This window comes from Acinonyx jubatus, chromosome A2 (assembly GCF_027475565.1).
Source record: "Acinonyx jubatus isolate Ajub_Pintada_27869175 chromosome A2, VMU_Ajub_asm_v1.0, whole genome shotgun sequence".
Taxonomy (NCBI): Eukaryota; Metazoa; Chordata; class Mammalia; order Carnivora; family Felidae; genus Acinonyx; species Acinonyx jubatus.
The window spans coordinates 71,986,391-72,012,559 of record NC_069383.1 but is presented as its reverse complement, the minus strand read 5'-3'; the positions used below and the strand labels follow the sequence as shown (position 1 = coordinate 72,012,559).

The 26,169-nt window shown below is 39.6% G+C and overlaps 1 protein-coding gene across 4 annotated transcripts in view; it reads right to left on the bottom strand.

Moving 5' to 3' along the window:
• The window catches only part of CDK6 (cyclin dependent kinase 6), a 256,288-nt gene that overhangs the window by 59,536 nt on the left and 170,583 nt on the right, over positions 1-26,169 (bottom strand). For all 4 annotated transcript variants that reach the window (XM_027071885.2, XM_053218457.1, XM_027071884.2 and 1 more), the window contains exon 5: positions 14,381-14,490. In XM_027071885.2, the coding sequence (XP_026927686.1) occupies positions 14,381-14,490 (110 nt within the window). The remainder of the gene's footprint in view (positions 1-14,380; positions 14,491-26,169) is intronic.

Below are 26,169 nucleotides of genomic sequence, written 5' to 3'. Positions count from 1 at the left end.
ATCCAGGGGATTATTTTGGGGAAGCAGATTTTGGATGAGAGTACAGAAAAGATAATATTCACTTTTTATACTTCTGTACCACTTGGCATTTCTGCAACCATACTGTTTTACCTTGTGGTTAAAGATTTTTTTCCCTTTTTTTAAAATTTTTTAGCGCTTGTTTTTGAGAGAGAGAGAGACAGAGCTTGGGTGGGGGAGGGGCAGAGAGAGAGGGAGACACAGAATCTGAAGCAGCTCTGAAGATGCGGGGCTTGAACCCACTGACTGTAAGCTCATAACCTGAGCCGAAGTTGGACGCTTAACCGACTGAGCCACCCAGGTGCCCCTAAAAATTTTTATTTTCTTTTAAATAAAGCTAGCTGGCATCTACAGCTCCTAATTTGTTCCTGCACTCAGCAATTCTTGTTTCTGAAAGTGGTATGTAGAGAGATCACAGAGACGGCGAGGCTCCAGGTGCAAGCAATTTTAAAAGAGGACATAGTGGGGAAGATCTGCTGGTGCTGACAAACCATGTGCAGGTTGGCATTCAAGTGCCACCAAGTCAGGGACAAAGGCCAAGCACCTGCATCAACGTCATTTCTCTTAGTTTTACATATGAGGACCCCAAACTAGAAAAGACACAGGAGACAGAAGAAAAAGGAATCTCACTGAGATTCAATGAGTTTAGGAGAGAAGGGCACTGACTCACTTTTTCTCCTCTTGCCAATAAATGACAGCCTGTTTTTTTCTTTACTTTTCCTTCTATTTGATGGTGTAGATCTGTGCTGTCTAGTATAGTCCAGGTGGCTACTGAGCACTTGACGTGTGGCTCGTCTGAAATGTGAGTGTAAAATACACACTGGAGTCTGAAGACTTATGAGAAAGAATGTAAAATGCTCATTCATATTCTTAAATATTCATTACACTGAAATAATATTTTGGATACATTGATTTAAAATAAAATACACTAATAAAACTAATTTTATCTGTTTCTTTCCCCCCCCTCTTAACGAGGCTCCTAAAAATTTTGACTTACGCCATGGCTCACGTTGTATTTCTATCGGACAGAGCTGCTTTAGACCTTTTTGGATGGGATATCTATATATATTCAAATATTTAGGTAAAGGAAGAGCAGGGTGGAGAGGGAGGAACAAATGCACGCACACACACACACACACCGTTATAATGCTACTCTCTATTATTTGATGTCTCTCTAATATTCAGTGTTGCTTGTTACAATTCAGTGTACCTGTTATAGGTCTTCAGCTGTGAGTTCAAGTTCTGCCAATGACCAGATGTGGATCCTGGGGCTGGTCACTTGGGGAGATTAAACTGCAGAATACTTGTCAAGTGCTCAGGACCACATGCAAGGGTATGTAATAAACTCTGTCAACAAATGTTAGCTGTTCCAGACATGGTCAAGGGTTCCAGAAATGACCAAGTCATGCTTTTACCCAGAAGCAAAGAATATCAGAGTTAGAATGAATCTTGGCCATTATCCACTGCTGTGTTTTAAAACTCTTGTCAATCTCAGGAGCCCAATATATAAAAAAGATGAAGTGAGGCTGCTCTGAATAAAACGGAGTGTGGGAGCAAGAAAGGACAGTAGTTCCTGAGCTAGGCAGAGGAGTTTGGACACCATGGCTATTGCGTCTTTTCGTGGCCTCTCCATTTTACAGATAAAGACACTGAACTCCAGGCTGATGGCTTGCCTTTAGTCACAGAGCTGGCAGGGCAGGGCCAAAACAGGGCTAAGTGTCTGGTTCCTAAGAAAGAATACGGCTCTGCATCACATCATTACTGTAGCTGTGGTGGACGACGTACGTGTGCAGGAAGAAAGTGGCTGAGAAAAGTGCCATGAGACAGGTGCACACAGGGTGCTGAGGAGTCATGGAGGTGGGGGGAGTGCTGCAGGTCTCCTTCTAAAGAGGTAGCCTCTAGGTTTAGCTCTGGAAAATGAAAGGGGGCAGGTGAGCACCCAGGTCAAGAGAATCACATGGGTTCTAAGGAGGAAAATCATGATGTGTATTTTAGGGTCAAAAGGTAGGTTGCTTTCACTAACCTGTAAGTTACATCTTGGACAGGAATATGTGCTGAGGCCAGAATAAAGTTGGGGGCTTCTTTAGAAGGTCTTGAGAGCCAAAGATCCTACACCAGTTTTAACAGGTTTTTGTAAAGGGGTGACAATGGAAAGACCGATTTATCCTGAATCCATGAACAGGCAGGAGACAGGAAAGCAGGCTGGCAGGTTAGTGCTTTAGGCTGACTGTCAAGGCCCAAACTGAGGTGACAGAAGTCATGATACAAAGAGGCAAGATCTGATCGACCCTGTGGAGACGGGAACCACAGGGCTTGGAAATATGAGAAGGATGAGGAGGATCCCAAAGTGACTTTGAGGACCCAGCTGGGTAACTGTGAGGATGTTGGTTCCATTAACAGGAAAAGTGATGGCAAGAGGAATTGCTGGTGTGGGGGTCTGGTGAAGGCAAGGTGTCTGTGAGATGGTTGGCAGACAGACAGTCCATCAGGGAACAGGAACGGGGCTCTGGAGCCCATCTGCATCTTATCTAGACAGAAAGTCTTTGGGAACATCTAGGTTTGGAAGAGAAAGATGAAGAAGAGCCGGTAAAGGAGACAAAGGCAGAGGTACCCTGTAGTGTGCTCTTCACCAACAGCAAGGACAGGGAGGGTTAATGGGACAAGTGGTCATGGGATTCAGATGCTGAAGACACCAAGCAAGATGAGGATGGAGAGATGGTTCGTATCAACTCAGAAGGCAGTGGATGCATCGCTAGGAGGATTGTGCAGTCAGATAAGCTTGGCTTCAGAGCATCTCCTCAGCATTTATTAGCTGTGGGATTCTGTACTACTTTATCTTCCCAGGCCTCAGTTTTCTTACCTGTAAAGTGGGGGACAACAGTATCCCATGAAGTTACTCTGAGATGTAAGAAATCATATATTTTAAGGCCCTTGGTATAGTGTTTAGCTCATAGCAAGTTCCTAATAAATATTATCTGTTATTTTTATCACTGGAAGGATTTAGGGAATGGCAAATGGTAAGGAGGTGGAGGCTGCAATGTAGAGACTCTGTTCTTTTTAGAAGTTTGGCCATGAAAGGAAGGAGAAAGACTGAGGGCACAGAAAGGGGGAGTGAGGTCTTTTCTAGGATGGAGCCATGAGAGCTAGTAGACAGGGAGACTCTGGAGCAGAAAATCAGAAGGGATGATGGATGGTGGGAGAGTCCAGAAGCAGGGTAAGATCAAGAACATAAGTTGAAGGGCTTGTCTTATAAGGAAGAAGAATGCAACCTTCTTGCAAACGGGAGAGAAGAAGGAGAGAGGGCGAGGATAAGGAGAGATTTTTTGGGTTGAAAGAAGGGGCACAGAGGAGCTCACTTTGGATAGCCTCACTCATCTCAATGAAGTGGAGACATGGCTGAATGTTGGGCTGGGACTATGGGAACGGACTGGGTTTAAAGACTAGAGGGGTTCGGAGGGTAAGAAATTGTGCATGGGACCAGGTCTGAGACTATGGATCCAGAGGACAGGAGATGTGGCCACCAAAAGCTCAGATGGCAAGGGTTGGAAAGCTTGTGTGCTCTAGTTGCCCTTGATTCTGTCTGTAAGCCGGGCTTTATTTTAAATGGATGAGGCGTCACATCACTTGGATGATGACGCCTAAGGTGCAGTGCCCATGAGGAGTGAGCAAAAGACACAAGTACATCAGAAGGTCCTGAATGCTTAAGTACAGGCTGGGGGACAGGGAGACAGGGTAAGCTGAGTGATGTGAGCGAAGTCAGTCAGGACCCTCAATCTGCTGTTTCCTTCTACATTCAAAGCACTTCCATTGGTAACAGTTCTTACCTCAGCGTAGCTCTGAAAAAGCTACTATGCTTCAAAAAAGCTTTATGCTTAAAAAAAAACAAAACAAAATCACTGGTCCTGTATGTGACAGGTGATGTAATTAAGATGGGGGAGAGGGAGGAGGAGAGGATGGCAAAAAGGAGATGAGAGAATAATGGCAGAATATTGCCCTCAGGAGCAGATGCCCAAGAACATTCCAGTTCTATTCTGAGGGAAGAGAGCATGGACAGAAAATGCCCTGGAGAAGGAGACTGTGAGGAAAGTTCAGCGAAGTGGGGCAACCTGTGGCTCAGAACAGGGATTCCAAGGGACAGAGTAGAAAGGATGAGTAGAAGTTGCGAGAGCCAGAGAAGGGGGAAGCAGCTGCTCAGAACAGGGATGAGACCAGGGACACCTGGGTGGCTCAGTCGGTTAAGTATCCGACTCGATCTCAGCTCAGGTCATGGTCTCGCGGTTCATGAGTTCAAGCCCCATATGGGGCTCTGCAATGACAGTGTGGAGCCTGCTTGGGATTCTCTCTCTTTCCCTCTCTCTCTGCCCCTCCTGCGCTCTCTCTCTCTCAAAAATAAATAAATAAGCTTAAAAAATAAAAAAGAACAGGGATGAGACCATGGGGAGAAGTCACAGAGCAGTAATTGTCAGTAAAAGGGAAGCAATGACTCGGGCAGTTGGAGGGAAGGGCAGGATGACAGAATGGCAGAAGAATACTATAAAGATAAAATCTAGTTTGCAGAGAAGACCACAGAACAGGCAGACCCAGGGTGCCAGACTCAAGTGGCTGTGGGTTGGGATGCCCAAGTGCCGCAGAGCTGTCCCAACAGGGAAAGGCCACGGCTTAAGGCAGCATCTCGATATAGATCGTGAAAACAAATGCATTTTTCAAATTCATGTTAAAGTAAAACACATATTAAGAATAAGAGAAATCAACACTGATTACATTAATGGTGCTCCTTTGTTATTAGAACTACCTTTTATGCATTATTCAACCAAGATCAGTTCTTTTCCTAAGTACCATTGTGGGTATTTCCTTACTCAAGAAAAGGCTTCTTTAAAGTTCTTCCCACTTGGTTGGTTGGTTCTTTAAAGAAAAATAAATACATAAATAAAAGGGCCTAGGAAAGCACCCAAGAAGAGATAAGAAATCTCAAGGTCCAGCTAAGTGCCCTGGTTTCCACACACGTGTTCTGACCTAACCTGAGGTAATGGGTTTCCACTTACAGGCTACAGCTTGCCTTCTGGTGCCTTGTTATTCAGGTCAGCCCTTAATTAAGGACCACATTTTACTGATGTCACTAAGGAGAGAGCATTCAAATATGGGGAACCACCAACACAGTAACCAATGGGAAAACTGGCAAGGCACTTAGTGACATTTTAAAGACATCTGTTCACAGACCACTCAGCCACAAAAGACAGTTTCACTGTCTGTTTCTCAGCTACTGGGTATTTAATTCATAGAAATCAATGACGACAAGCCTAGAGAGGCCACCATACATGGGATAATATAACCATGAAGCCTTGTTTGTTTCCTTCCAACAGTGACTGTATTTATTATATTCTTCCTAATAGCATTTGGCATTTCTTAGCTAGGCATCAGTAGAGTTGGCAACTGAGAACTTCTAAGAATTACTATCTGCTTACCACAATCTCCATATTCAAAGAACTAGTTTTAGAATTAGTTTTTTTTTTCAAACGTGCATTTTCTTTTTATGACTTTGCTATAACCTGGAAAACCCCATAACCTTCAAGCCACAGACAATAGTTCTGATCAGGATCACAAGATAACCTGGATAGTTAGCAATTGTGAATTTAATTTGCTATGAAGTTAAAAATCAATCTATCTCATCCATCCATCCTATCCCATCTCATCCCATCCTTCAGCCTGGCTAGCTGACCAAATTCCTAACACTGTTTTTTAGTATTAGAAGGTAACTCAATGTGGAGTACAGATGGACTACCCATAGACAAAGAGCTAAAGGAGGATAAAAAAAACTTCAACTCCCAGCCATTTTGTAAAATGCTGCTGTAAGTCATTGGGGCAATTATTAAACCCAGATGATATTGATAGATAGTATTAAAACTCTCTGGCAACTCATTTTTTTTTTTTATGAGAGAGAGAGCATGCGTGTACAAGTCGGGATGGGCAAAGGGAGAGAATCTTAAGTGGGCTCCATGCATGCTCAGCATGGAGCCCGACGCAGGGCTCGTTCTCAAGACCATGAGATCATGACCTGAGCCGAAAATCAAGTTGGTAACTTAAACGATTAAGCTACACAGGCGTCCCTCTCTGGCAACTCTTAATAATATCACAGAGAATTGGCCAACTTTTCTAAGACAGGAGAGACTGGAAATCAAAGGTATTAAATGCATGGTTTGCTTCTTGACCTTCTAAAATGTCATTGCTGCTACACTGTAATAATGCATAAAACATTCCAGATAAAAATATAACCTAATAGGTGAAACAACAGCAAGGGCAGAAACATGACAGAGTGAAAAACAATCAAACGTTATACAGTCAGGCAGACTTGGGTTCAAATTTGGCTCTGCCATTTAAGAGCTGTGTGCCCATGGACAATTATTTACTCTCCTTGCAGGAGACTTTGGCCTGTCATCTGGAAACTGGATAATAGTCCTCAGAATGTGGGTTTAGTGAGATAATGTGTGTGAAGGGCCTGGCCCTGTGTCTGTCACATGACAGACAAACGTCACCTCCCTTTGTTTCTTATTTTTCTCCTTAGGTTTTATGGAGAATGGTGAGCCTTCCTAATACATAAATGATTATTCCTCAATAATTTTATTTAAACAACTAGGATGTGACCTCTAAGTTAGGTTAATCCTGACTTCTGGCCTTCCACTAAGAAATCTCTTTCCCTCTCTGGAAACATTCTTCTCATTATACCTATTCACAGAACCCTATGCTTCTTCATAGCATTTACCTGGCTCTGGCTAATTAATCATGCACGCAATGCCTCTCTTCCCCACTAGAATTTAATTTATCTCTCTAGAAAAGGGTCTTGCATATAGTAGCCACACAGTAAGTTACTTGTAGATTAAATGAAATGCTTGCTAAAAGGTTTCCAACATGTGACATAGACCACTGGTGACATGTGAGAGAGATGATTTTAGGGGTTGAACATGGACTATGTTTCTCAATAATTTTAATGGTTATATATCTATTTGAGTGTGTACTAGGCACATAAATGGTTCATCAAATCTGATTTTATATATTTTTACTCAGGATGAGGCTAACAAAAGTAAATTGTCTAGAAAATATAAAAAAAAACCAACTAGGGGTGCCTGGGTGGCTCAGTTGGTTGAGTGTTTGACTCTTGATTTTGGCTCAGGACACAATCCCAGGGTCATGGGATTGAGCCCCACATTGGGCTCCATGCTGAGTGTGGAGCCTGCTTGAAATTCTCTCTCTCTCTCTCTCTCTCTCTCTCTCTCTCTCTCTCTCTCTCTCTGTCTCTCTCTCTCCCGCCCCCTCCTCTCTGGCCCTCTCCCCTGCATGTGCGCGCTCTCTCTCTCTCAAAATAAAATTAAAAATTAAAAAAAAAAAGAGAACCAATCAGAGCTGAAGAATACAATAACTAAAATGAAAAATACACTAGAGGGAATCAACGGCAGGTTAGAGGTTCCCAGAAGAATGGATCAGTGATCTGGAAGACAATGTAAGTAGAAATCACCCAACTGAAATAGGAAAAAGGAAAAAAGAATGAAAAAAAAATTGAGGATAGTTTAAGAGACCTTTGGGACACTAATATTTGATATTTCATGGATCCTAGAAGGAGAAGAGAGACAGAAAAGTACAGAAAACCTATTTGAAAAAAAAATGGCTAAAAACTTCCCTAACCTGGTGAAAGAAAAGACATCCAAGTCCAGGAATCACATGGAATCCCAAATAAGATAAACTCAAAGAGATCCACACCAAGACACATTATAATTAAAGTGTCAACAGTTGAAGATAGAGACTCTTAAAAGCAGTGAGAAACCACTAGTTACAAACATGGGAACCCCCATAAGGCTATCATCTGATTTTTCAGCAGAAACTTTACAGGCCAGAAGGGACTGGCAAGATATATTCAAAGCATTGAAAGGGAAAAATTTATAACCAGGAATACTCTACCTATCATGGTAATTATTCAGAATAGGAGAGATAGAGAGTTTTGCAGACAAGCAAAAGCTAAAGGAGTTTATCAGCACCAAACTAACCTTACAAGAAATCTTCAAGAGATTTCTTTAAATGGAAAAGAGGGGTGACTGGGTGGCTCAGTAGGTTGAGCATCCTACTCTTGATTTCATCTCAGGTCAGGATCCCAGGGTTGTGGGATTCAGCCCTGCAGTGGACGGCTCTGCACTGAGTGTGGAGCCTGCTTAAGATTTTCTCTTTCCCTCTGCCTCTCGCCCCTGCTTGCACACTCTCTACAAAATAAAAAAAAGGGGGTGGGGCACCTGGGTGACTCAGTTGGTTAAATGGCTAACTCTTGATTTCGGCAGAGGTTATGATCTCACAGTTTGTGAGATCAAGCCCCACCTCAGGCTTTGTGTTGACTGTGCAGAGCCCAGATGGGATTCTCTCTCTTTCTCTGCCCCTCCCATTTGCATGAGCACATCTGTGTGCACTCCCTCTCTCAAAAATAAACTTAAAAAAATTTTTTTCTTAAATGGAGAAGAAAATGCCATGACTAGAAAGGAGAAAATTATGAAAGAAAAAAAATCTCACCGGTAAAGGTAAATTTATAGTAAAGGTAGTAGATTATCTACCACATAGCTAGTATGAAGGTTAAAAGGCAAAAATAGTAAAATCATCTAGACCTATGATAATCAGTCAAGGAATACACAAAATAGTATATAATATAGTGTCAAAAACATAAAACATGGATGGGAGTAAAAATGTAGTGGTTTTAGCATGTGTGTGAAAATAGGAAACAATCCACCCAAAATAGACTGCTATATGTATATATAGAATATTATATATGAATCTCATGGTAACCACAAACCAAATACCTCTGACAGACATGCAAAAATAAAGAGAAAGAAATATAAAACATAACACTGAGGAGAGTCACCAAGTCACAAGGGAAGAGAAAAAAATTAGAAGGAACAGAGAACTATAAAAAGAACCTGAAAACAATCAATAAAACGGCAATAAGTACATATCCATCAATAAATACTCTAAAAGTAAATGGACTAAATGCTCCAATAGAAAGGCAGAGTGGCTGAATGGATTAAAAACAAAACAAAACAAAACAAAAAAAACAAGACCTATCTATATGTCGACTATAAGAGACTCATTTCAGATCTAAAGACACACAGACTGAAAATGAAGGGATGTAAAAAGATATTCCAGGCAAATTGGAATGAAAAGAAAGCTAAAGTAGCAATATTCGTATCAGAAAAAAACAGGCTTTAAAACAAAGACTGTAACAAGAGACAATGAAAAACATTATATAATCATAAAGGGATCAGTCCAATAAGAAGATATAACACATATATGTACACACCCAACATGGGGCACCTAAACATATAAAGCAAATATTAGCAAATATAAAGGGAGAAACTGACAGTTACACAGTAAAAGCAGGGGACTACTTTAACACTTCACTTTACACCAATGGATAGATCATTTAGACAGAAAATCAATAAGGAAACATTAGCCTAAATGACATCTTACAGCAGATGAACTGAACAGATATTTACAGAACATAACATCCAAAAGCAACAGAATTTACATTCTTTTCAAGTGTACATGGAACATTATCCAGGATAGATCACATGTTAAGACATAAAACAAGTCTTAATAAATTTAAGGATTAAAATCATATATGGCGTCTTTCAAAGCACAATGGTATGAAACTAAAAATCAGTTACAAGAAGAAAACTAGAAAAACCACAAACATATGGAGACTAAACAACATGTTACTAAACAACTTAGGTTGTTTAGGGTCAATGAAAAAATCAAAGAGGAAATCAAATGAAATGTAAAGACAACAGTCCAAAATCTATGAGACACAGCAAAAGCAGTTCCAAGACCAAGAATTTTACAGTGATACAGGTCTACCTCAAGAAACAGGAAAAATCTCAAATAAGCAATTTAACTTTATACCTAAAGGAATAGAAGAACAAACCTAAAGTTAGTAGAAGAAAGATAATAACAAAGAGAGGAGAAATGAATGCAATATAGGCAAATCTTGGAGATACCATGGCTTTAGTTCCGGACCACCATAATAAAATATTAGTAAAGTGAACCAAATGAATTTTTTGGTTTCCCAGTGCATAAAAAAGTTATGTTTAACATTACCCTCTTGTCTATTAAGTATGCAATAGCATTATGTCTAAAAACACAATGAATATACATTAATTAAAAATACTTTATTGCTAATAAATGTTAATCATCATCTGAATTTTCAGTGAGTCCTAATCACAGATCATCATAACAAATATGATAACAATTAAAATGCTTGAAATATTACAAGAATTACCAAAATGAAACACAGAGACATGAAGTAAGCAAATGCTGTTGGAAAAATGGTGCTGACAGACTTGTTTGGGGCAGGACACAAACCTTAATTTGTTAAAAAAAAAAAAAAGAAAAGCATCTGCAAAGCACAATAAAATGAGGTATGCCTGGAGTTAATAATACATAACAACTTCGTATGGTGACAGAAAGGATCTAGATTTAATGCGGCGATTGATTTGTAATGTATACGAATGTTGAATCACTATGTTGTACACCTGAAACTAACATAATATTGTATGTCAATTATACTCCAATTAAAAAAAAAGGTAAATCGTTTAGGTTAAAAAATTAAGTAAGTATAGTTGTTCCGAGGATATGGCAAAAATCATGGAAGTGTTAAAAAAGATGATAAAATTTGGGAAATACTGCCATAATAACAAGTAGGAACCCAGAGTGGACACATGCCAGGATTCTCCGATTTAGAGTTAGCCTAAGGTAATGAGGGGGTCTACTTTCAGAATCTATGGCTTGTAAATTCTCAGCTGGACACTGCAATAGGTGTGTCAAGATGGACTCAGGAATCAAGACAGAATCAGGACCAGCTGGGGACTGGACCACAGAACTCATCTGACATAAGTAAGAAGCGGGCACAATCAGATTATCTTGGTATTATCATAGGAAATACCAAACAAGAACAGAGGAGGAACAAAGGTCAGATCCTACGGCCATATTCAAGGTCAAAGCCAAAGCAGGAACTACTTAGGAGACAGGGCACCCACCCTGTGAATGGTGTGTACTAAGCCTGGATTCATTCTCCTTCATCCACATGGGCCTGGATTCTGATATTGCTTCCTCCTTCAGGCAGTTAAATCTCAATTTACTACCTCTATGCAAGGCTCCAAGAGACAGAGTACTTTCTTTTGTGCACATCTAAAAAGCCAACGGGTCTCTACTCATCATCTCACTTTCCTAGTAAACTGAAGCAGACTGTTGCTGCCATCATGAAAGCAGCGTTTCCCTAAGCCTCCAACATTGAGTCCCCCTTCCCAGACTCCATGCTGGGGTGAAGAGACGGGTATCCCTGTCATGTTGGATTGGAAGACAGAATGAGTTTTTCCGTAGAAAAAAATGTTATAAATGGAAAATAGGTTTTGATGAATTAGTAGAAATAATGTTTCATATATATCCCAGGTTATATAGGATTCTGCAAGCTAGACTGGGAACCAGATTAGCAATTATGTCACCACTTCAGTGGGAAAATGCTTTAATGCTATAAAATGAAAATTCAGGTTACAACCGTTGCATAGGTAGCAACTAGCTTAGGAATACAGCAAATTCCTTACTAGTGAATGCTTAACACTACATATCTTAAATTTTATCTTTCTTTTAACATCTTTCAGAAAAATAATGGTTTTATCATCAATAGTGGCTGGTATTCAAGTCTTGTACTATTGAAAAAAAACCGATCAGGGGTGCCTAGCCTGCTCAGTTGGTTAAGTGTCCAACTCGTTTTTTGTTTTCTGTTTTTGTTTGTTTTGTTTTTAAATCTTTATTCACTTTTGAGAGAGAGACAGAGTGTGAGCGGGGGAGGGGCAGAGAGAGAGGGAGACACAGAATCCAAAGCAGGCTGCAGGCTCTGAGCTGTCAGCACAGACCCTGGCACAGGGCTCGACTCAAGAACGGAGAAATCATGACCTGAGCCAAAGTCGGACCCTTAACCACCTGAGCCACCCAGGTGCCCCTAAGCATCCAACTCTTGATCTCAGGTCAGGTCTTGATCTCAGGGTTGTGAGTTCAAGTCCAATACTGGGCTCCACACTGGGCATGAAGCCTACTTAAAAACAAACAGTCCCCCCAAAACAAAAACCCTGCATGAAGCCTATTTAAAAACAAACAGTCCCTCCAAAACAAAACCCGCAAAACTGATCACTCTCCCCCTTATTACAAAAGCAGGATCAATCTTTATATCTGAAGACAATTCCAGACATATCAATGTAATTTTAACGGACATTTCTCTAATCAGCTCTTAGGTGAACGAAGTTATTTATGGGATGAACTAGAATGCCTGCTTGTCTCCCACCTTGCCATACTGACAGTAAATTATTTCCTGTTCTGACCATAATGCTTTAACCCAATGTTTTCTACACTTGTCTGATGAAAAGAATTACATGAGGTACTTTTAAAAACAAGAATGCCTGGCCCCAGCCTAGTAATGAATCAGAATCTCTAAGGGAGAGGTCTGGGAATTGCACATCTACATTGCTCATCCTTGGTGATCTTGTCATCCAACCCCGTGGTCCTTACCCTGGAGGGTGAATTAGACTAGCCAGGAGGGCTGGTGAAAACACAAGTTGCTGAGCCCCAGCCCAAGAGCCTCTGATCCATTGGGCTGGGGTAGGGATGGGGGGAGCTGGGAATTTGCATTTCTACCAAGGTCCTTAGTGATGCTGATGCAGTAGGTCCAAGGACTACACTTCCAAACCACTTATTTGCTTGTTTGGTAAACATTGCAGCTGAATTCAATATTACTTATTTTCTTCCTTCCTTGGTAGAAAACCAACATTGGATTAAAACTCACAAGACTTCATTTGGAATAATACCCTTGCTACTTTTTAGCTGCTTGATGTTAGACAAATGAATTTATCACTGCATCTCAATACCTTTTTTTAATTAATTAGTTTATTTATTTATTTAGAGAGCATGTGCTCAGGAGAGGGCCAGAGAGAGAGAATCCCAAGCAGGCTTTGGGCTGTCAGGATAAAGCCCAAGGTGGGGCTCGATCTCACGAACCAAGAGATCATGACCTGAGCCAAAATCAAGAGTCAGCCGCTTAACGCACTGAGCCACCCAGGTGCCTCTCAGTTATCTTTGATAAGGAAGCATAAAAAGGTAACAGAAGGGAAGAAGTTTGGTCCTGTACTTGGCATACAGTAGGCCTGCATCAAACATCTATGTACTTTGATTTCTTTGGCATGATCCCTTCCTGTGAGCAATATACAAAAAGGCTGAATTCTAAAAATAGGTCCCCAAATTTATTACATGCACTAAAACTTCATTTGGTTAAAACAGAAGAACAGTCAAGCACTTCTCTTCCTTGTGAGCTACCATGTAGCCAACACTCTGAACATAACATGCGCAACGGGAATATACTCAGTTTCCCAACTCAGGTCTCCCAGGGACATAGGGAAATGAAAATAGAAAACAAGGAGTCATTAGATTATGATTAGGTTCTCTGCTTAATTTTGATTTGCTGAATTTCGTGACTGGGAATGGATTATTTTCCCGGCAAATCTTTGTTGTATTGTTTGGCTACTTGTTGTGACCTGAAAATCAAATGAATCATAGACTCTCAGGATCAGAGGGCTCTGGAGGTCATCTAGCCCATCCACCCACTCCAAGAATGCCACTGCAAACACTTCCAATGTGTGGTGGTCCAGTTTCTTCTTGAATACCCAGTGAGGATACACCACTTTCAGTGACCCCAATCGTCTCTTCAGAGGACTGCCTAACATTAGATTTTCCCACTTCTGTGCAAAAGTCTTTATTTCTGTAATTTCTGTATCTTTGGTCCTTGTTTTGCTCTCTGTGGTGCCTGGGTATGTCTAATCTCTCCTCCATCTGACAGCATTTTCAGTATTCTGAAGCAGTGCTGACATCTTCTTTGCCTATTCCTTTTCAATCTGAACATTCTGTTTAAGCAACTATTCTCACCATCAAAATTTCCATACATTTAACAGCCTTGGTCCTTCTCCTGTGTACAAAGTCCACCGTGAGGATATTTTTACGTCTTATCATCATCAACAAAAATAAGTCAGAAGAACAGTGGCATGTTACTTTCCAAACAGAGTTTCTGAGAGCTGGAAGCTAGAGTCATACAAAAGTACACCGTAAGGACTTACACCGTAAGTACACTGTAGAGACAGCATCTCCAGGACAGGCTTTGACATGGTACCCGAAGCAGGTGGATCTGGACCTAGCATGAGCTTACTTGCAACAGAAATGCTATGCTGTCACTTAAATTACTGACGACCAAAAAGCCTCTTTCTAAGGAAGACAGAGTGAAACAAAAGGCATCTCTTACTTTCTACGAAACATTTCTGCAAATATGCAGCCAACACTCCAGAGGTCCACGGGGGTGGCGTAGCTGGACTGAAGCAAGACTTCTGGAGCTCTGTACCACAGCGTGACGACCTGCAATGGCAAACAGATCTGAGTGTTACTGAGGAAGATGGCTGGTTGCTTAAACTTCTCATCCTGGCTGGTTTAATGCCAAGATCCAGTTCAGAAAGAGCTCTTAGCCATCATATGGGGATGCTGAGATAGAAGCAATAAACAACTAGGACTCATTACTGACAGGTCAGGAAATGACATCATCCCCACAACCTGGGTTCCCACCTCAGACTTGGGTGTTTCTTTCTAGGATGGTAAAATAACTGAATTTCAGAAAGCAAAGCAAAGACTTAAAAAAACACGAATCTCAAAATTGTTCTTTTTGTTAAGGGGCTTAAAAAAACAATACATGGAAAATAAGTGTAGGCAATGATTCTAGCTCAATTCCTAGGTCAGCAGTATTGGGAAATCAGAAGATGAGTCCAGTGGTTGCTGGATGTTGACCTTGAAGTGTAAAGAGCACCCAGGACAAGTCAAAACTACTCGTATCATGAGACTGTGCAAAATCAAAATAAACCCCCTTCAATGCCGCTCTTTTCAGAAAACAAATAAAAACAACTTAAGACAGAATGTGTAACTGAATTGTTTATACTATGTGTAAAAAAGCCATCCAGAGTACCGGATTCCCAAATAGGAAGAATCTCCTTTAATACAGAGTAGTGTACAGTAACAGGTGAAACAAACACAACTGTAACTACTTCTGCAAGGCTGCAGGTAAAGAAACAGATGTACAGGCTTCAGCCTTATACTGTATAAATACTGTATACAGTATATAGGGGTTCAAGTGCTTCTCTTTTGGGGAGAGCAGATATTCTATGAATGCCTGAAATAAAGTAATATTCTTTACCGTCAGATAAGGAACTCAAGACATAAATCTATTACATAAGCATTTTGTATTATTCAGATTCCTTTTATCCTTACTTATTGTTTTGTTTAATTGTACTTTTGTTGACATCTATCTAAACTTCCTAAAATTCTCCTTTATGTACTTTGATGCTATAGTACTTGGTGCATGAAGAATGCAGTAGCAATTCTCCAAAACACGACAGCCATCTATTTCCTTCTTTCCTGTGGGCACATGCTGCTCCTCCTATCAAGGGATGGAGTTAAATTCACCTTCCATTGAGGAGTTGGCCTCAGTGATCTGGTCAACTCAACTAACAGAATATATCCGAGGCTACCAAAACTAGGTCAGCAGAAGCCTGGTAGTTGGGGCCTTTTTGAATGCTTACCCTTGAGACACTTCCTCTGGAGCCCAGGTGCCACGCAGTGAGAAGCCCACAAAGATGTTCCAGTGTAGAGCCCCAGCTGAGCTCTTGGCTGAAAGCCATGCGAGTGAGCCGTCTTGGACATTCCAGTTGGACTGGTCCCCCAGACAACTGTGGCCCACCCCCACCGATGTCACAGTGAGCAGAACTGCCTAGCTGAGTCCAGTCAACTCACAGGATTAGAAGTGATAATAAAATGACTGCTGTTTTAAGTTTGGGGGGGAGCGGATTATACAGCCATATCTTACTGGAACAAGATTCTTGATCGGTTCCTCCTCTTCCTCTCATTTAACAGGTTTTCCTTTGAATTCACACAAGAGGTCAAATTTTGTGTAAGGGATATCTGGTTGATATCTAATGGAGGGATGGTGGTGATGTAATAGAAATTAAAAAAAGGAAGCAGATGGGGTGCCTCGGTAGCTCAGTTGGTTAAGTGTCTGACTTTTGAGTTTAGCTTAGGTCATGATCTCATAGTTAAGGAGATCAAGCCCCGCATTGAGGGCTGTGCTGATAGCGTGGAGCCTGCTTGGGATACTCTACCTCCCTCTCTCTCTCTTCTCCACTAATGTGTGTGCTTTCTCTGTCTCTCAAAATAAAATTAATAAACTTTAAGAAAAAAGGAAGCAAACAAACCTACAATACCATATAGTGTTACTCAGTTATCATTGGCTCTGCTCTATCTTTCCAGCAGTATATCCCATAGTATCTCCATAATCCTTACAGGCTGGTCACATACTAGACCACATCACTGGGTTTCAACCCTGACTGTGCATCAGAATCATCCATGGGGATTTTAGAAAAACATAGATGTCTGGGCCTTATCTCTCTGTCAGTGAATTAGGTCTCCATGGTGGGGTCCTTGGAGTTCTTCTCTCTCTCTCTCTCTCTCTCTCTCTTTTTAACAAAGTTCTTCAGGTAATACTGATCCTTGGCTAGGTCTGAGCACCACTCAATTATATAGACATTTCCTCCAGCTCCTGCCTCCATGCTTTAGTTGATACTGTTCTGGTCTGGGAAGCATTTCTTCTCTCCACATGTGGAAATTCTATTTATCTTACAAAGCCTGCCTCTGATGCCATCACCTCCCTGAACCCAGTGCCACCTGAAAATCACACCTTGTAACATAGTTCATAATAGGGTTTGTTTCAGAGGGCATGGACCCGATTTTATCCATGGTTACATCTGTAAATACCCATCATAATACTGCTCGCATAACAACTGGGGTTTAACAAATACCTAATTAATGATTTAAGGCAATCATTGCTAGAAGATAATCGGGCAAAATTCAATCACCAGTCATTCCTGAGAAAGAAGGCACTTACTCCATTTGCTAAGAAGAGCATCCAATTCTGGGCTCTAGTTTTTACTTGCATAAATTATTTCTGCTTTATCAATATTTCCCTGCTTCTCTGATACACTGCAAACAAAAGTGTGGGTGTAAATGGCCCATAAAGTTTCTTCCGCTAGTGGTTTATAAACATAGTGTACACACCCACCTTCTCACTTCCATTTGAAATAAAGTCTAGCATCATATGGAATGAAAATTTTAATCTGAATATTGCATTATTTTAAGCTGTTCTGAAGAGGCTCTGATTTCTGACTGATTACCCATCCCCAAACTCTTTAGTAGGACTGTTTTCACTTGTAGTACTTTAATCAGTGTACCTATCATGATCATCAAATCAATGTGTAGACAGTTAAAGTAACTATACTGATATGTTTAGAAAGTTCCTTTCTATTCCTTTTAAAAATTAGTTACCACTCAAAATGGATAATGAATTTTTATGAAATATCTTTAAATGTCTATTAATAATGACCACGTGATCATTCTCCTTCATTCTATGAGTGGTATATTAATCACACTAATAGATATCCTAATATTGTACCATCCTTGCCTTTTTGGAGTAAATCACTCCCAATCATGATATATTATTCTTTTCATAGACCCTTAGATTCTATCTGTTAATATTTATTTAGAATATTAACTTATATTCGTGAGACTGATCTACAGTTTTATTTTTTGGGTTAATTTTTCATGTTTTGATATTAGAAATGTGCAAGGTTTCTATCCTCTGTATTCTGGAATATTATAAGCAACATCAGAATGATCAGTCTCTTAAAAGGACTCACTCATAAAACCATCTGGGTCAGGATCTTTGTTAGCAGTTACATATTTAACAATCTTTTGAATTTCTTCTTAAGTCTGTTTAGATTTCAGTCTCTTTTTGAGTCAATTTTGGTAATGATAAAGGATTTCCCCATGAAAACCCTTAATCTGGATTTTAAAATGTATTGGCCTAAATCTGTACATAGTATTTCTTATAATTATTGTAATGTCATTTGTTTCCTCGGTTTTCTGAGAAAGAGAAAATCGAATTTTCTTTCTTAATGTTGTGTAATTTTGTTTTTTCTTCACATCAAGTTTTCCAGGAGCTTAAGTTGTATTATTTATTAAAAACAACTGACATAGAGCTTTATTTCCCTTTTGGGGGAATAACTGTTTTATTTTATACTTTATTGACTTCCACTTTTATCTTTATAAATTTCCCCATCCTAGTTTCTTTGTTTGCCTTTATCTGTCTATGTCGAAACTTGACTTATTTTCAATTCTAAATAATGATAGAAAATTTACTTATATATTTTTAAGTGGACTTCTCCCATTTTCGTTTTTTAAATAATATATAATTTAACTTTAATTTTCTCTTTAATCCAAGAATAAACTACTTTGAAGAATACATTATGTAGAAAAGTGTTTTAGGGCGCCTGGGTGGCTCAGTTGGTTAAGTGTCCAACTCTTCGTTTTGGCTCAGATCATGATCTCAGTTTCATGAGTTTGAGTCCAAGTAAGACTCTGTGCTGCCGGTGAGAAGCCTGCTTGAGATCCCTCCTCTCTCCTTCTATCTCTGCCCCTCACCTGCTTACTCTCTCTGTCTCTCTCAAAATAAATAAATAAACTCAAAAAAATGTTTTAAAATTTCCATATGGTCAAGTTATTTATTTCTCTTTTTAAAAAATGCTTATTTTTGAGAGAGAGTACACATGCTTGAGTGAGTGGGGAAGGGGCAGAGAGAGAGAAAGACAGAAGATCTGAAGCAGGCGCTGTCAGTGCAGAGCCCATGGGGCTCGAACCGCTGTGACCTCAGTTGAAGTCAGACTCTCAACCTACTGGGTGCCCCTATGGTTATGTTTTAATTGTTGGAATCTCAGGTTTACAAATCCATGGTCAGAGAATGTAACCTGTACAATTTTTACTTGAAAGAATTTATTATTGCTTTCTGAAGGACTATGTGCATACCTGGATTTTGTATCATAGGGTATCAGAAGAGCAATTCTCTTAAGTCTGAGGTTCTTTATTAATAAGACTTTGTCTCATACAGATCCTTATATTTTTCTATACTTTGTCAAACTCTGGAAGAGAATTGAGTTTTTGTTTTTTTTCCCCCAGAATCTCCTTGTATTTCTAAGGGATTCTGCCCTATACACATTGGCCTTATATTCTGGTAAATAAAATTTATGACAACAAAAATATTATTAGGATAATAATAATTTAGCTGATGGTAGACATAAGATATAAAATAAATACATAAATCTTAAGTCAGTTACAAAATATAATGTAAAAAGTATCCTATTCACAATAGTAACAAAAAAACACTGAAGAATTAAAAAAAAAGAAAAATCTATATAAATAAAATGATATACTATTGTTGAAGAACTTAAAAACTAAATAAATGATGAGACAGACCATGACTAGGATGGGGAAAAAGTCATACTATAAAAAAAATTGTCATTCTTATATTAACATGGAAGTTTAAGGCAATGCAATGATTTGTGGGAGGAATTTAACTTTGACAATACAGGGCCTCTGGCAGAATAATGCTTAAAAAAGAGCTAAAACTAGTTTTGAGAAATAAGGGTGAGGAGAATTTGTAAATATATTCTAAGGTATGGAAATGAAAACAGTGGGTGCTAACAGGTTAAAAAAAAGAATGAAGTCCAGAAAGAGACTGATCTATTTATGGAGTTTAACACTCTTATTAGAGGTGCTGAATTTCATCTTAGTTAGAAAATATACTTCAACATTTGAAATCAAGACAACTGGCCATCCATTTGGAAGAAAGTAAGCTTGATCCCTACTTTACACCATGTATAAGGAGAAATGGTATATACATAGAACACCTAAAAAGTAGAGCTAGAAAAATGTATTAGAAGAAAACAGAAGAGAGGGGTGCCTGGGTGGCTCAGTTGGTTAAGCATCTGACTCTCGATCTCAGCTCAAGTCGTGATCTCGTGGTTTGTTGAGTTTGAGCCCCACATCAGGATCCACACTGTCAGTGCAGAGCCTGCTTGGGATTCTCTCTCACCCTCTCTCTGTCCCTCCCCTGCTTGCGTATGTTCTCTCTCTCTCAGAGCAAATAAACTTAAAAAAAAAAAGAAATAAAACAGAAGAGGACCTTAGGATATGGAGGACTTTTTCAGCATGAAGAGAAATATAGAAACTTGAGATGAAGATTCACATATCCAGCTATTTCAAGCTGAAATTCTCGTTGTCAAACAGTATAAAATAAAGGCAAAAGGCAAATAACAACCTGGATTAAAACATCTAAAACAAATTACATAAATAAACAATACAACAGAAAAATGGATAAAGAATATAAAAAGACAATTCACAAGAAGAAACACACTATCAAAGATTACTTAATTTCATTAAAAAAATAAGGAAGGAATAAAGAAAGCCATCACAATAAAGGGGTATTATTTTTGCCTGATTAGTGGAAATGCATTCCAGGTTGGCTGTGGTATGGGAAAACGGTTTCAAACTAAATTGGCACACCCTTTTTAGAGGACAATCTGATAGTATTTATAAAAGGAATAGTGCCCATGTTGCTGAACCAGAGTTCTACCTGCAGGAGTTTATCCAAAATATTAGTCTAGTATACAAAGAGGTATTCACAAGGATGTTTACCTCACAAAATGTCCAATAGGGGAATATTATTCAGTTATCACGACATCAAAAAAGATGAGCTAGTTTTCATTTCCACTCATTTGTGCTACCACAGATAGATGTCCATGATATACTGTTAAGTGAATAAGTTTTGGAAGAGTGTGAAATATATTGTAATAATTTTTTTTTTTTTGGAGAGAGAGAGAGAGAAAGAGAGCAAGTGAAGAAGAGGGGCAGAGGGAGAGAGGGAATCTCAAGCAGGTTCCACGCTTAGTGTGGAGCCTGACATGGGGCTCAATCTCATGACCTTGGGATCATGACCTGAGCCAAAATCAAGAGGTGATGCCCAACTGACTGACCACCTTCCCTCGGCTCTCCTTCTCATTTTTATTAACAGATTATATGTAGTAATACAATAATCATATATGTATATAGCATGTCTGCTAGGACTCTATACATGGACACCAAGCCTTTTTTTTTTTAATTAAAAGAAATTTTGGGGCGCCTGGGTGGCGCAGTCAGTTAAGCGTCCGACTTCAGCCAGGTCACGATCTCGCGGTCCGTGAGTTCGAGCCCCGCGTCGGGCTCTGGGCTGATGGCTCAGAGCCTGGAGCCTGTTTCCGATTCTGTGTCTCCCTCTCTCTCTGCCCCTCCCCCGTTCATGCTCTGTCTCAGTCTCTGTCCCAAAAATAAATAAAAAAACGTTGAAAAAAATTTAATTAAAAGAAATTTTTTTAACTTTATTTATTTTGAGAGAGAGAGAGAGTGCATGAGTTGGGGTGGGGGGCAGAGAGCGAGAGGGAGAGAGAGAATCCCAAGCAGTGCAGAGCCTGATGCAGGACTCAAACTCACAAACCGCCAGATCATGACCTGAGCACAAATCCAGAGTTAGACACTTAACTGACTGAGCCACCCAGGTGCCCCTGAACAACAAGCTTTAAATGAACAGTTGCTATGAAAATATGGCAGTGCAGGAGATGGAACGTGGAAAGGAAAAAGGGGCTGGAGGATGATTTCAGAAGTACAAAGTCAGTCAGCTGCTGTTAGTAAGCACATTTGGTAGCTAAGAAAACTGAATTTCAGAGAGCCTAAGTCATTTGGCCAGAATCATGGAGCAGAGATGCTGAAGAGCTGGGATTCTCACCAGGACCGTCTGCTTCCAGCTCTGTGCTCCTTCCTCAATATCCAACACAGGGAACATCCATAAATCAACAGGCGAGCATACAGGTTGTAATTAAATAACCAAGAGGGAAAGATTTTAAATTCACTTTGAGATATTTCAATGTGAACTCTTAAAAGAGTTTTACAGATCTCAAAACCTCAGCTATCCTTTGGGGTTAAATGATTTCCTTAAAAATAAGGTTTAAGAAAAAGATTTCAAAATTCAGTTTTGAACAACAGTGCTCTGTATGGTATGACATCTATTTGTCAAATTCCTATTTAATAACTTCAATAAAAAAAGATTAAAAAATCTCTTTGGTATTTCTAAGATTTTTGGTTGGTCTATGTGTAAATCATTGTAAGAAAATGGGAGGAGTCAGAATTATTAATTAGGTGTCTGCTTATACTCTATCAGCGTTTGTCTAAGGAGACATCTTTTCGGTTTCGTCTTTGTGGAATTCAACCGGCTTGGATTCCAAAAGAAAGTATTAATTGACTTTTCATTTCCAGTTAATTCTCTAAAAAAAAAAAAATAATAATAAACCCAACAATGCTAAAGGCCTTCATTTAAAAATAACAAATTACTATCTTTTGCAATAGATATAAATCTAGTAGTTGTTCCCTAGTTTATGTAATATTATCTCATATATCAGCAGTGTCCCCAGTTTTAATTTGCTAATTTATCTGGAGAATATTCCATATTCTCTGATCCAGAGTCTCTCAGTCCTCACTTAGGTCACTGTTATCTAAAATATCTCAAATGATGATAATTTCTACAACTTCATGGGATTGAAAATATGTAAATTCAAAGTTTTTTAGAATAGACTGTAACAATTTTTCCTGACAGTAAAATATACATTCTATTTGCTTTGGAATTATCACACTTCTGTACTTCTAAAGTTTTCTGATGGAAGACTGCCTAACTTAAAACCAGTTTGTCACACGCAAGCAGATTTATTAATTTTTACCTCAAAGCTTTTTAAGGAATGGACAAAACTGAAAAAACATGTTTCAAGATTTTAGGGCCTGAAGTGAGGAATGTTCTCAACAATGTAATCAATTCTACCTGAGGCTTCATAATTCTAAATATTCTTAAATACAAAATATAATGGTGAGTTTAAACTTAAAAACATGTAGAGGGAATCAACGAATGCAATGTATAAAGATCAACATTTAGAAATCTATGACAAAGGTAGCCTCTAATGATAACAATGCAGTTGTCTATTAAGCAAAGACAACAATACGAACTATGGGACAGAGTTTGGTGGCTGGAGCCAGCTGGAACCAAAGCAAATGCGATGTTTATTATAATCATTACATGTATTAACAGCCTCTAGAGGTGCTGAATGGATTTGGCAACAGGAGGGGGAGCGGAAGACGGCAGGGTGGGAGAGGAGTTCAAGGATATTTACTCAAGTGGATGTATCTATTTAAACTGCTTTGATCTCTACCCACAATTTTTTTGAACAAGTTCAATAACAGTGTAAGATAAAGTAGAGCCCAAGCCAATTCGGACTCAAAATACATCAGAGTAAACCACTCTTCCTTAATATTCGATTTAACAGTCTTTTTTATTCATGATCCTTTCACCAAGATCTTGAAAAAACTTTGTAGATTATCTGAACCACCCTTATTGCACGGCTACATGCACGAAGAGCAGAAAAGCACGTCATGAACACTTTGCTGGTCATCTTCCTTCTGCCTCTCAGATGGTCTCTGCCCTGGGGGGCGGGGGTGGATCTGTACCTACCACATGCCCTCCGGCTTCTTCCTGGGCTTAGCCACTGGGAAGCCTAGGCAGGAGTTCAGGGAAAGGGAGAAACCTGAGGTGAGAAACACCCTGATTGCTTCCCATTAAGGTTGTCTAGAGCTGGCTGTGCAGCCATTACAAACTCTCTCCATCCTGGGCTCTACCCATTCCGGGAACTGCTCGCCCTCTTCCCGTCAAGCTTGGGAATGGTAACAGCTTGGCTGCAACTGAGATCAAAGTTCCGGCACCATCCACTGCACTTCCTCTAAACCACCTTTGTAGATCTGGTCTCTGTAAACAAACCTTTCTTGAATTATCTTATTGTGAGTGTGCCATCTATTTCCCAGTGGGACCTTGACTAACACATTGGATTTGCAGATGAAGAAACGAACATGGCTGGCAAATTCTTACCTAAGTTTCATTTTAATTTCTGTCAACAAGGGCATTTAGGCTAAAATCATCTGTAAGATGACTTCTGTTCGGATTCTAAGAGTCCCTAAATAATGCGGCAATGTTCATGAAGCTTTAAAAAATGTAGATACTGTACAGACCCAAGAATTCTTTGGACTTCCTTGCCTGTACTTTGGTTTAGTAATTACTTAAGGAGGGTATCAGTATGGTGATATTCTCCTTCTGGGGTCCACTTCAACATCACATCTAAAATGTAAAGTTAGATAAGGATTTCTGAGGAATATGGATACGATCCTTGGAAGAACTCAATCCTTATAGTGCCAAAATGAAGGCTTTCTAAACCATGCTCTAAGCTGTTTATTGGCTTCAAACCAATATAAAACTCTCTAGCATGTATGGTTTTTTCCTTTCACAAAACTACTATGGTTTTGCAAAGCAAAAATCAAAATTAGTGGCAATTTCACTGACTTTTCATAAAGGGTCTCAAAATTCAGTTCTTTAAAGTTACACATTTAAATAAAGAATATCATATTCAGGGATGCCTGTGTGGCTCAGTTGGTTAAGTGTCCAACTCTTGATTTTGGCTCAGATCATGATCTCATAGTTTTGGGATCGAGCCCTACATTGGGCTCTGCGCTGACAGCGTAGAGCCTGCTTGCGATTCTCTCTCTCCCTCTCTGCCCCTATTCTGCTCATGTTCTCTCTCTCAAAATAAATAAATACACTTAAAAAAAATAGAGTAGCATAATCAGAATTCTAATTCTGCCAAGCCAGTTAAATGGAAGCTATTAAGAATTAAATACCAATCCTGGACTTCAAGCTACATTACCGAGCTGTAATCATCAAGACAGTATGGTACTGGCACAAGAACAGACACGCAGATCAATGGAACAGAATAGAGAACCCAGAAATGGACCCACAAACGTACGGCCAACTAATCTTTGACAAAGCAGGAAAGAATATCCAATGGAATAAAGACAGTCTCTTCAGCAAATGGTGCTGGGAAAACCAGATGGCGACATGCAGAAAAATAAACCTGGACCGCTTTCTCACACGCTACACAAAAAACCCCTCAAAATGGATGAAAGACCAAAACGTAAGACAGGAAGCCACCAAAATCCTCGAGGAGAAAACAGGCAAAAAACTCTTTGACCTTGGCTGCAACAACTTCTTACTCAACACGTCTCTGGAGGCAAGGGAAACAAAAGCAAAAATGAACTATTGGGACCTCATCAAAACAAAAAGCTTCTGTAGAGTGAAGGAAACAATCAGCAAAACTAAAGGGCAACCGACAGGATGGGAGAAGATATTTGCAAACGACCTATCAGATAAAGGGTTAGTATCCAAAATCTATATAGAACTTACCAAATTCAACACCCAAAAAACAAAGAATCCAGTGAAGAAACCGGCAAAAGACATGCATAGACACTTCTCCAAAGAAGATATCCAGATGGCCAACCGACACATGAAAAAATGTTCAACATCACTCATCATCCAGGAAATACAAATCAAAACCACAATGAGATACCACCCCTCACCTGTCAGAATGGCTAACACGAACAACTCAGGCAACAACAGATGTTGATGAGGAAGCAGAGAAAGAAGATCTCTTTTGTACTGCTGGTGGGAATGCAAACTGGTGCAGCCACTCCGGAAAACAGTATGGAGGTTTCTTGGAAAATTAAAAGCAGAACTACCCTACAACCCAGCAATTGCACTACTAGGTATTTATCCAAGGGATACAGGGATGCTGTTTCAAAGGGACACATGCACCCGAATGTTTATAGCAGCACTATCAACAATAGGCAAAGTATGGAAAGAGCCCCAATGTCCACTGATGGATGAATGGATAAAGAAGATGTGATACACACACGCACGCACACACACACACACACACACACACACACACAGTGGAGTATTACTGGGAAATCAAAAAGAATGAAATCTTGCCGTTTGCAACTATGTGGATGGAACTAGAGGGTATTGTACTAAGCAAAATTAGAGAAAGACAAATATCACATGACTTTACTCATGAGGAATTTAAGATAAAAAACAGATGAACACAAGGGAATGGAAACAAAAAGAATATAAAAACAGAGAGGAGGACAAAACATAAGAGACTCTTCAATATGGAGTAACAAACAGAGGGTTACTGGAGGGGTTGTGGG